Source organism: Euleptes europaea, chromosome 15, assembly GCF_029931775.1.
Source record: "Euleptes europaea isolate rEulEur1 chromosome 15, rEulEur1.hap1, whole genome shotgun sequence".
NCBI lineage: Eukaryota > Metazoa > Chordata > Lepidosauria > Squamata > Sphaerodactylidae > Euleptes > Euleptes europaea.
Genome location: NC_079326.1, coordinates 19,078,425 through 19,089,586, shown reverse-complemented (window position 1 = coordinate 19,089,586; position 11,162 = coordinate 19,078,425). Strand labels below are relative to the sequence as shown.

The 11,162-nt window shown below is 39.8% G+C and overlaps 1 protein-coding gene across 1 annotated transcript; it reads left to right on the top strand.

Moving 5' to 3' along the window:
- The first annotated feature begins 2,196 nt into the window (after positions 1–2,196).
- On the top strand, positions 2,197–8,868 carry MAP3K19 (mitogen-activated protein kinase kinase kinase 19). Its single transcript, XM_056861167.1, has 5 exons — positions 2,197–2,415; positions 2,604–3,971; positions 5,154–5,294; positions 6,947–7,644; positions 8,802–8,868. The coding sequence occupies exons 1-5, from the start codon at positions 2,197–2,199 to the stop codon at positions 8,866–8,868; spliced, it is 2,493 nt and encodes an 830-aa protein (XP_056717145.1).
- Positions 8,869–11,162: the final 2,294 nt, after the last annotated feature.

Genomic DNA, 11,162 nt, shown 5'->3' with positions numbered 1-11,162 from the left:
CTTCCAACCTCTGAGTGTTTTCCGCTGAAGAAATACTTCAGAGGTAACGGCTGCCTGCCCGAATTCTTCTTTTCACAGACGTGGCTGGGAAAAGTACAGGATGAGGTGTCTCCAGAGAGGCAACAGAGCTCAGTGATAGCGGTATCCTTCCCATGTACATGTTTAGTTCATGGCATGTTCCGTTAAAGCAGTGTAGATACCAGGACAAGGACATTCCAGTTTTGTCTGTTGCAGCAAACACTAAAAGGAGCATTGTGCTGTCTTAAGACCAACAGATTTATTGAAGCATAAACTTTGATCGGCTAGAGATGCACAAAGTGAAGCTTCAGGCCACAGATATCTGGGGCGGAGAGGGGGGAGTTGCAGACTGTAGAGGTAAAAGGCTATAAAACATATGCCATTTCTATGTAAAACTCAAAAGAATGCAAGATAAGAACAGTGACCATAACAGCTGTAGTTGGTGATAACACAGTTACCTTAAGCAATTTAACACCTGAAGTAGCTGGCAGCGGCGTCCCATCTGCATAAGCTCTGGTTAATGCAGTTAATCCAATTCATAAATTCGAATGACCTGGCACTGTGGAGAACCACTGCCTGTCAGGATAGACAGTACTTAGCCAAAATAAGTCTTGTGCTTCAGCATGAGAGATTCTTATTTCCCCAGTTCTAGGATACGAAGTGGAAGAGAGGCGTTTTTTAAAAAATTACATTCCAGCCCTTTCGGATTGTACATTCAAATTACAATTGCAGAAGTGCAAAAGCGACTAACAGAATTATGCAGTGTTACCACTTCTAAGTCCGTGGTCATAGGATAGTATAACTCTGCATCAGATTGTACTGTACATGTGCCTTTGTAATGGTGCTCTTCGACTGTAAAGAATATCTGGCACTCCCTCAGAACACCGACTGGACGGGACTGTGAAAATTATATGCTCTGAAAAGCAGACTAGACGTTCAGAGCAAACCTGAAAGGACCCCCGCTCCCCCCAAAAAAGCTGCCTTAGGGATTTAAGTAAGTGCCTCAAAATTTTGTTTCTGCTTTTGTGGGCCAAATTAAGTAGTTTGTATAAGAACAGTGATCAGGGGAGAAGTTTGTTCCTGTCACTTTGGACGATAGAACATTTGAGATTCATACAGGGGAGAAGGAACAATTAGAAAATATGGGGAAAGTGAGTTAGAGAAATCTAACAAATTCATCCTCTCAAATTATTCAAGATTTTATAATAATCCAATCAATCGCCCTCTAAGTTGCCATTTAAAACTCCCCAACTCATAAGCGCAGTAGACCAAAGAGCACGACTGCCTTTTAATTATGTATAAACTATTCACTAGATTGGACTTCTGGGTAAATTCATTCTCCTTTAGATATGGAGAAAAAGGCTTGAAGGGTGCCCCCCCCCCAAATCAGTGTAAGTTACTAAATGTATCTTATATGCTTAGCTAAAAAATGTGACAATCAGATTGTTTAAAGCACCATTTATTCTGCTCGCCCGCCCCCACCCCCATTTCTGGACTATTTCCTATCACTGAAAGTAATGAGCAATTGCTGCTCACAGAGAATCCTGAATCACAGCCAAATCACTCAAGATTAGTATATAAACATACCTGGATAGGGCTGCCAACCTTCGGGTAGAGCCTGGAGTACTCCTGGAATTACTATTGATTTCCATACTCAGGAGATCAGTTCCCCTGGAGGAAACGGCAGCTTCGGAGGCCAGACTCTATGGCATCACTCTGCAGTATATTGTTACACACATTACCCAATATCTAAATTTGAATTCAACTCCAAGTAATCAAGCTTTCCAAGCACATTCTTTCACCCTGGGTAACTATTGCATAGCCTTTGGATGCTTCAAAGCCCAAGAAACTAAAGCACTGTTACAAAGCAACAATATAAAACAAGCTGATATAAAAAATGAAGGAGCCAAAAGGAAAACATGTCAGATGATGGTAACCTCTGAGAATGTTTGTGTTGAAAATCAAGACTGTGGTTTTGACCGTCCTCATGTACATGCCTGCCCAAGTGAAATGGTACACCTGTAGGAAGACTATGAATGTCATCCCTTAAGGCACCCTGAAAAATTCAAACACAAAAACTGAGGGGGGGGATTAGCAATCAGGAATGCCCCTAAAATACATCCAAACAAAAAAGGATCCTCACAAGTGAAACTAGAGCGCAATAACAGTGTAAAAAAAATGTCTACTCTTGAATTTAGAAATACAGATTTAGATGCAAGCTGGTCAAACAAAGGCATTGGCCTTTCATTAGTCAATACTGTGCCTAATGCTTTAATGGATTTGGAACTAGAAAGCAGTATTTGTACAACTGTAGGCTTGAGGGTGGTAGAAAATGTCAGTGTCTCTGAAGCTGCTGAGGGTAACATTGGTGAAATGGCTCCCATCATTCATATTACAGTATTAGATTAAGAGCCACCTCAAATTCCCCAAGCTTCTAGATGTTGTGTACCAAGAAAGATCAGCCCCCCTAGTGTGCCATCTAACCTGGGCCACACCTTTAACATATTTTCTCTCAAACAGAATGATGGACATGAAGTCAAGAGAAAAGGACCAGATCTGTTTTAAAAGCTAAAACATGTACTAAGATGCCTCAAGACTTCATTATTCTGGGCAAGAGTTCCATCCAGCATCAGACAAATAAAACAAAGAATCCCATTTCTCATGTCCAAGGACAGTCTTACAAAAATGCTGGAGTTTCCTCAAAGTTTCAGAAGAGACAACCTCAGCAGGTGAAATGCCATTTTGATCAGAGTAATCAGAAGCCCCCAAAGCAGCTGCTTCCCTGTATTTCCAAAAGCTCTGTGAGCTTAGAAAAAGCCGTCACTCCACTGTCCATCAGACTAGGACAGTCTACCGTGGACTTCATGGATCTGAAATACAGTGACATGTTTAAGGAAATACATTCCAATGACAAAGGCCCTGGTATTTATGAAATGTTTGGGACTCCGGTCTACTCTCGTGAGCCTACAGGACATGAGAACAGGCGTTGCAGGAGTGTGCATTCTGCTCCAGCTGGGAGACTCAGTGCCATCAAGCATAAATCTAATCATCTCAGCAAGAGAAACAGCAGAGCAAGAAATATCCAGAGGAAAACATATCCTAAACCACCCAAGAATTCTCATGGCATTAAACAGAAGCATAAGGATGTGATGCCGAGAGAGGCATCTGATTTGGAGGATACTAACCAAGAGCAAGGTGAAGGCATAATCACTTCCAGCACAGATGGGCAAACGAACATTTCAAGGAATTCCACACCATTTTATGAAGATGATGCTCACAGGCTTCCAGTTTCCACAGAGTTTCCGCAATCTGCTAAACCAAATGAAGTTGTTCCTAATTCACGCTTAGCAGCTATTGAAGAAGTCTCATTAGAACACTCTTCAGATGTTGGTGATGATTGTATTCATAGAGTATTTGTTACCAGCATCCAGGAATTACTTTGGCCACAGGTTAAGGATCACGCAAAGCATGCTCCTTTTTTAAGCAGTGCAAGAGAAACCAATGAAAACAAAAATATAAATAGCAAATGCATAAAGCACAGGAGAACGAAAGCCCCCAATTGCCTTGTGGACCAGGAAGCAAGTCAGGATTTGTGCAGTGGGGGTGATCAAGGAGCACCAACTACATTTTCTTTGGTAGAGAGAGAGCCAAGCTCACCTGAACAAAATATCCAGCAGGGAAATGTTAACTTAACAAATGCATCGCCTAAGTGGACTTGCCATTCTACAAGCCCATTTCCCCAGACATATCAAAATATCCTGAGCTGTACCAACAGTGAAGAAATAACAGAGGACTTGTGTTGCTTAGCAGCGGAATCACTGTCTCTTGATGGTGCAAGTGGTTCCAGAGTACTTATGAAGAATGAAAATGGTGAAGCACAAAAGGGATGCACTGGGAATAAAGAAGCCACTGCAACAAATGTTGCCATGTCAATTATTGATGTTGATAATAAGGTGAGCAGTCATTAATCCTTTCTGGTCAACTGTTTATTTGATAATGACAGTGCAACAGTGGAGGTTCAAGAGGGTTCAGGGTGTTTTAGAGTCTCTATGTCCCGTCTCATGCATAAACTCACTTTGGGCAGCTCACCTTGTCACAGGCTCAGGTTCTCATTTGCTGTTTGTTTTTATTCTTTGTCTCTAGGGAAAAAATGAAACGTGGCAGAAAATGGACAGCAATCATGCCAATATTATTTAAAAGTTCCAGTCATTTAAATGTACATCATGTTAACTCATAACATCTCAAACATATGGCTAAACAATGTCCTAGAACATTATCCAGAAATTAATAAAACTAATTGCTCAAGAGACATGTATGTATATTGTCAGACTTCTCAACTAGACATCAGATCCTTCAATACCATTCTGAATTTGGTGTTAGGAACTTTCCTCCAAAGGGAAGCAATGTTCACTTTAGCAGCAGATAAACTGATAATGAAGGAAAACAAAAGGAAGGAATAATGGGCATCCTTGCTCCATCCCTTCATAATGAAAAATGTTCTGAAACATCACCATCTGTCAGCACTTGTGCAGAAGGCAAGTGGTATATTAATCCTTTCCTTGAAACGTTCTCCAGGATTAAAAAGTTACACAAGGTGGCTAATGTATGACCTTTCAACATATTCAAAAGCCTTCTCTGCATTCATAACACAATTGTATAATCTTGTTTTGAATTATTGATCATGCATATGGATGATCAATAATTCAAAACAGAATCGTTGATCATGTATCTTACTTGCTTCTGTTCTTTATAAACCAAATTTCATCAGATTTAACATAGATGTTAATTTTTATTTGCAATCACAGTGGTCCAAATCCTTAAGTCTTGATTAAATAATGTGATAGGTCTAAATGACTCAACCCTTGACAAATCTTTACCAACTGTAGGAATAACATCAATGTTGGGTTTATCCCATGACTTAGGGAGTGTCTTCAAGTGGGACATCTGATTAATAGTTACCACCAATTGATTTATTATTAAATTCTTCTTAATCAAGGATATTGTGTGCAAAATGCACTACAAACTTTGTATTGTACATTCTACATGATGTATACAATTATCAAGGCAAATCACAAATTATTTTGTGTTATTTCACACTCAGTCTATATTGTATACTTCTCTACCATCTCTTACAGAATTGCTGTCCAACTGTCCTAGAGCCCAACAGGGAAAATAGATTTTTCAATGCAGTAATATTTTCAGAAAGCAGCTTAACTAATGAAGATACTATTATGTGGACCAAAGGTGAAATCCTTGGAAAAGGGGCCTATGGCACAGTAAGTTGCAGAGGGAGTTCATATTTTATGGTACATTCCCATGCCACAACTGTATTCATAATAGTTCTATTTATTGCATTTCTCAAAACATTTTGGTATATAGTAAGACACCTAGATTCAGAATGCTTGTTTCCCAGTATCTCAGAAGTAGGTATAAAGTTTCTCTCATCCCTGTGGCTGGCTTTGAAGGGGAAACCTGGATGAGGTCTTAAATTCCCTGCTATATAAATATTTATGGCTGCAGTTAGTAAAATGCTTATCACTTAAGGCTTGCATTTGTTTCCTCCCATTAATGTTGAATTATGAATTATGTCCATTGGTTTACATGCAAAAACAAGGAAGTAAAAGTAGTTACAGCCCTGATCTGGATGGCCCAGGCTAGTCTTATCTCGTCAGATCTCAGAAGCTAAGCAGGGTCAGCCCTGGTTAGTATTTGGATGGGAGACCACCAAGGAATACCAGGGTTGCTGTGCAGAGGAAGGCACTGGCAAACCACCTCTGTTAGTCTCTTGCCATGAAAACCCCAAAAGGGGTCACCATAAATCAGCTGTGACTTGATGGCACTTTACACACACACACAATTTACAACTAGTGGCTCCTGATCTTAATATTGCAGCTAACCTGCCTGAGAAGCCAGGTTTTGTATGTACCTGAGCTACATGTGTGATTGCAACTTCTTTACTCATCCCCATAGAAAACAACAGGATCCAGGATTAGAAAAATAGAGCAAGTTTTGGCACCATTTCCAATTGTTTTCCAAATTCAGCTCTTCATTTTGGGGAACCATGAAGTTCTACCAGTGAAAGAGATAATGGACAAGAACTGAGGGGTTTCATTAGGGTAGGCAGGAGGCTTTTTGTGTATGTTAGCAAAGTATACAGAAACGTATTGCTCTTTTCCACACCTAATGATGCTGCACAACCAATCAGTGCACAAACCCTGCATGACTATAGCCCTTTGGGAGCATTATAGTTCTTGTGCTTCTATCCTGCATGCTATGTGCAATCATCTCAGTATGTGAAATCACTGTTTTGTTTAATGAAAAGGGAAATGTGCAGGTTCAGTATGTGCCTCCTGAAAACTAGATTTTCAGGGGTATGCATTCACATGAACAATAGCTGCCAAATATGCACATTGCCGTTTCTAGAAAATGGCGATCACACATAGTTCTCTTTCACACACACACATACAAAATGAGCTGACATTTAAACATAGTTTAAATTCTACATGCCCCTGCTATATCAGACAAAATTCTATTACTGCCTTCGATTCCAGTAATGCTTCCTTTCTTTTGAATAATTGTTCGCTCTATGTTCTGGAGAAGGTAGCACAATTTTTAAAGATTGCTATAGAACGCCGCAAATTATTTAAATAGACTGATGTGTTAGCTCACAACGCTATCTTACGCAAGTGTCTTTTAACCATTTTGTAAGGTTATATCTCAAATATTTATATTTTTACACGCTACCATATGTAGTGACTTTATGCCAATAAAGGATGATATGACTTGACTTGACTTCTATTACAGGCATAAATTAAACTAGATTAGAATTCTGTAGTATTCTGTAGTAATAATTCTGTAGTATTAATATTAGAAATATTTTTCAAGTGTTAGTTCCATTTTAAACAGGAAGTTATGATTTTATTTATAGGTGTATTGTGGACTTACAAGCCAGGGACAATTAATAGCTGTGAAACAAGTAGCCCTGGGTGCCTGCGATCACGTTGGGACTGAAAAAGAATACCAGAAATTACAAGAAGAAGTTGAGATTTTGAAAACTCTTGAACACATTAACATCGTGGGGTACCTGGGGACATGTTTAAAAGATAACGCTGTGAGTATCTTCATGGAGTTTGTTCCTGGGGGCTCAATTTCAAGTATTATCCACCGTTTTGGGCCATTGCCTGAAATAATCTTTTGTAAATATACAAGACAAATTCTGCACGGAGTTGCATACCTGCATGAAAACCATGTTGTGCACAGGGATATTAAAGGCAACAATGTTATGCTTATGCCAAATGGTGTGATCAAGCTCATAGACTTTGGATGTGCGAAACGTTTGGCGTGTGTAAGTCTGACTGATGCATACAGTGAACCACTCAAGTCTGTCCACGGCACTCCTTACTGGATGGCACCGGAAGTAATAAATGAATCTGGCTATGGAAGAAAATCAGACATCTGGAGCATTGGTTGCACTGTATTTGAGATGGCCACAGGAAAACCACCACTGGCATCCATGGATAGAATAGCAGCCCTGTTTTATATTGGGGCCCATAGAGGACTGATGCCTTCAATACCCAGTCATTGCTCAAGAAAAGCAGCTGATTTTGTCCACGTATGCTTAACTAGGTAAGTGTGCTTAAGACTGAGACATAGCTTTAAGGATAATACTTAATGCAATGGTTTTTTTTTTGTCTAAACCAAAGATTGTGATGAAAAATGTGAACAATACAATGTAAGTTGTGTAATTTTTGAAGTGACTTACTAAAGGTGACACTTGTCTAGGAGAGGGGAGGGGCTATGGCTCAGTGGTAGAGCATCTGCTTGATATGCAGAAGGTCCCAGGTTCAATCCCCGGCATCTCCAGTAAAAGGGACTAGGCAAGTAGGTGAAAGTATAGACCTCTGCCTAAGACCCTGGTGAGCCGCTGCCGGTCTGAGTAGACAATACTGACTTTGATGGACCAAGGGTCTGGTTCACTATAAGTCAGCTTCATGTGTACTCAGTTGGCACTGCACTCAGTGATGAAATGTTATGACTGAATTGGGGTCTCATGAAAAAAATAAATGTTTAAAATAAATGTAGGAATTAATTATCTTATGGGCATCGAAAACACCTTAATTTTGTAGAAAGACCATTAGCTTGTCCAAGGTCTGTTACACAGAAATATTTAACGGGACTGTAATAAGGATGCATTTTAGGGTTATATCATATTGTGTGCATAAATTTTAATAGGTACCGTGTTGAGTTGAAATGTTATATCCTCAAGACAGGATGAAAATATTGTGTGATTTATGGATCATCCAACCACTAGTGTATCAAATGCTGATTTTTCCATGTTCTCAACAGCTTCTTCTGGCACCTGGAAAGATCTTTCCTAGTGTAGCCAGACCTGCGTAGAACAACAGCCATGTGGTTTGGTGTATGTCAGGGAGGAGAGGGAAGGGGGTGAAACCAATCCTTCTGTATCTTCTGAAAGTAAAGCTCCCTAACTTGGCTGTTCTTCCATGTGGATCCCACAATCCTAGTAATAATCTTTCCAGGGATCAGAAGGGAGGCTGCTAGAATACAGGGAAATGTGAAAACTCCTTGAGCCTTGTCTGAACATGACTATAAGCCTATTATTAGTGTCAAAATAAATATGTTATAGACAATTACATAGCAATATAGGCAAAACCTGTAACACAAAACAGCCCTGAGTTCATTTACCATCTAGCTGTTAAATCACTTGCCCACAAAATCTTCTCTAATGTTTTTCTTCTTGCTTTTAATTATACTTAACACAGGGACCAGCATGAGCGGCCTACTGCTCTACAGTTGCTACAGCATCCATTTGTAATGGGAAACACATGAACTTTGCAACGCTTTGTGTCAAACAAACGTCAAGATCTGCTATTATTTAAAGGTTACATGACTTGAATCAAACCAACATTTCCTTTCAGTTTCAGAATAAGTCAGACAAAACTATGGTAAATATCAACAATTATTTGTTATTAATTCTTAACATTATGGGATGTATATATACTTTGTAGATAGATCCTAGACCTTCACCTGCCCGCTATCGATTATCTTCCCTATTCCCACTGATGCAGCAACTATAGCAACCCCAAATATGAGAACTGGTTGTTTTGGTAACATGTACTAATGGGTGCTATAGTCCACTTGAAAACCCTCAGAAACTGTGTTAAAGGGAAATCATCATGCACCAAGGCAAAAAGGTAGTTATCTCAGGTTAATTTTTTCATACAAAATTCACTGACATATGATTGATGACATTGATCTACTGAGCTATGAATACTCATTTTTGAAACCTTTACTTAGTATTTTCAATATGGCAATCATAACATAGAAAATAATAAATTGGTTTGAAATTTATAGTTTCCCTCCTCAATATAAGCATAAATCACTCTTTCCACTTTTTCTTACCTTTAAATCAGGGATTCTCAATCTGTGTGACAAAGGAACTTACATTTTATAGGAACCAACTGGCTAGGACATTTTTATTTTTTAAAACGATCGACTGTGTTGAAACTAGAGCAGCAGTATCTAGTAAATATAGATCAGGAATATTGTCGAAGGCTTTCACGGTCAGAGTTCATTGGTTCTTGTAGGTTATCTGGGCTGTGTGACCGTGGTCTTGGTATTTTCTTTCCTGACGTTTCGCCAGCAGCTGTGGCAGGCATCTTCAGAGGAGTAACTGTCCTTCAGTGTTACTCCTCTGAAGATGCCTGCCACAGCTGCTGGCGAAACGTCAGGAAAGAAAATACCAAGACCACGGTCACACAGCCTGGATAATCTACAAGAACCATAGATCAGGAATATTCCTGTTTTCAAGAAATAGCAAAAATAGCAACACGCTTGTTAACACTTCTGATATATGGGAGCAACGGCTATGGTATTTGTCAGTGGGTAATGATCATTATCAGCATGCAGAACAGTCTTTTGCAAAAAGATCTTTAGACCAGAAAATAAACTCTACAAACACTAATACATGAATATGGGCTCCAGACATCACATTATCCTTTGACCAGGACAGGAAGGCACACATCTGAATTACCATCTAGGAAACATGTGCCTGGCCATGGCACCAAGGCACTAAGCAAGAGCCTCTGATTTATATCTCTGCCTTTGGTCACAATGTTATTATTATGACATTCATTTTGGTCTATTTTTGAGACTATGAATGTACTATTTTTAATGTCTAGGGCCTTTCTGTATGATTAATATTAATGTTATTTGACCACTGAAGGTGGCCAATGGGCCAAAACGTGTTTGGTCAGGGTCAATAATGGTCCTTTGCATTTTTGCATATTTGAGAGGCTATCATTTGGGCCAGGATATGTTTTTTTAAGGAATATTGTAATAAATATATATATTCCTATATTTATTTAGATTTATACTTTAATGTATATTGAGCCTATACATTTATATTGCCTTAACCTTTTTGGCTCTTAATTTAAGTAGGGTAGGCACCATAGGAGCCTCAAGGGGAAAGGCATTCCAGAGGTGAGATATCACCACTGAAGAAGAGTTGGTTTTTATATGCTGACTTTCTCAACCACTTAAGGAAGAATCAAACTGGCTACAATCACCTTCCCTTCCCCTCCCCACAACAGACACCCTGTGAGGTAGGTGGGGCCGAGAGAGTGTGATTAGTCCAAGGTCACCCAGCAGGCTTCATGTGTAGGAGTGGGGAAACAAATCCAGTTCACCAGATTAGGCTCCGCCGCTCATGTGGAGGAATGGGGAATCAAACCCGGCTCTCCAGATCAGACTCCACCACTTCAAACCACTGCTCTCAACCGCTACACCACCCTCTGGCTCTCGTGGTGTATTTGGAAGGGGAAGTACTACTCATATCTCTGGCCACTAGTGGTCTCACCTCTACAGGCCACAAATAGGTCACCTTGTGAGGAGGATCTTAACTGGCAGGCTGGACAGTATAGGAGGAGACAGTAATTCAAGTACCTTGGCCCCAAGCCATTTGGGGCCTCAGGGGGTAAGAATCAGCATTTTCAATTGTGCCCAGAAACAGACAGGCTGTTAGTACAGTTTTTTCAGCACAGTAGTCTGGCTGCCACATTGTGGACCAATAGAAGTTTTCAAAGGCAGCCCCATATAAAGCATATTACAGTAAGCTAACCTGA

Bases quoted from the DNA above. Each gene is read 5' to 3' on its own strand.
- MAP3K19 (XM_056861167.1), top strand. From the start codon at position 2,197: ATGTCTACTCTTGAATTTAGAAATACAGATTTAGATGCAAGCTGGTCA. The intron at 3,972-5,153 runs GTGAGCAGTCAT...CATCTCTTACAG, and splicing joins TTATTGATGTTGATAATAAG to AATTGCTGTCCAACTGTCCT. The intron at 5,295-6,946 runs GTAAGTTGCAGA...TTTTATTTATAG, and splicing joins GAAAAGGGGCCTATGGCACA to GTGTATTGTGGACTTACAAG.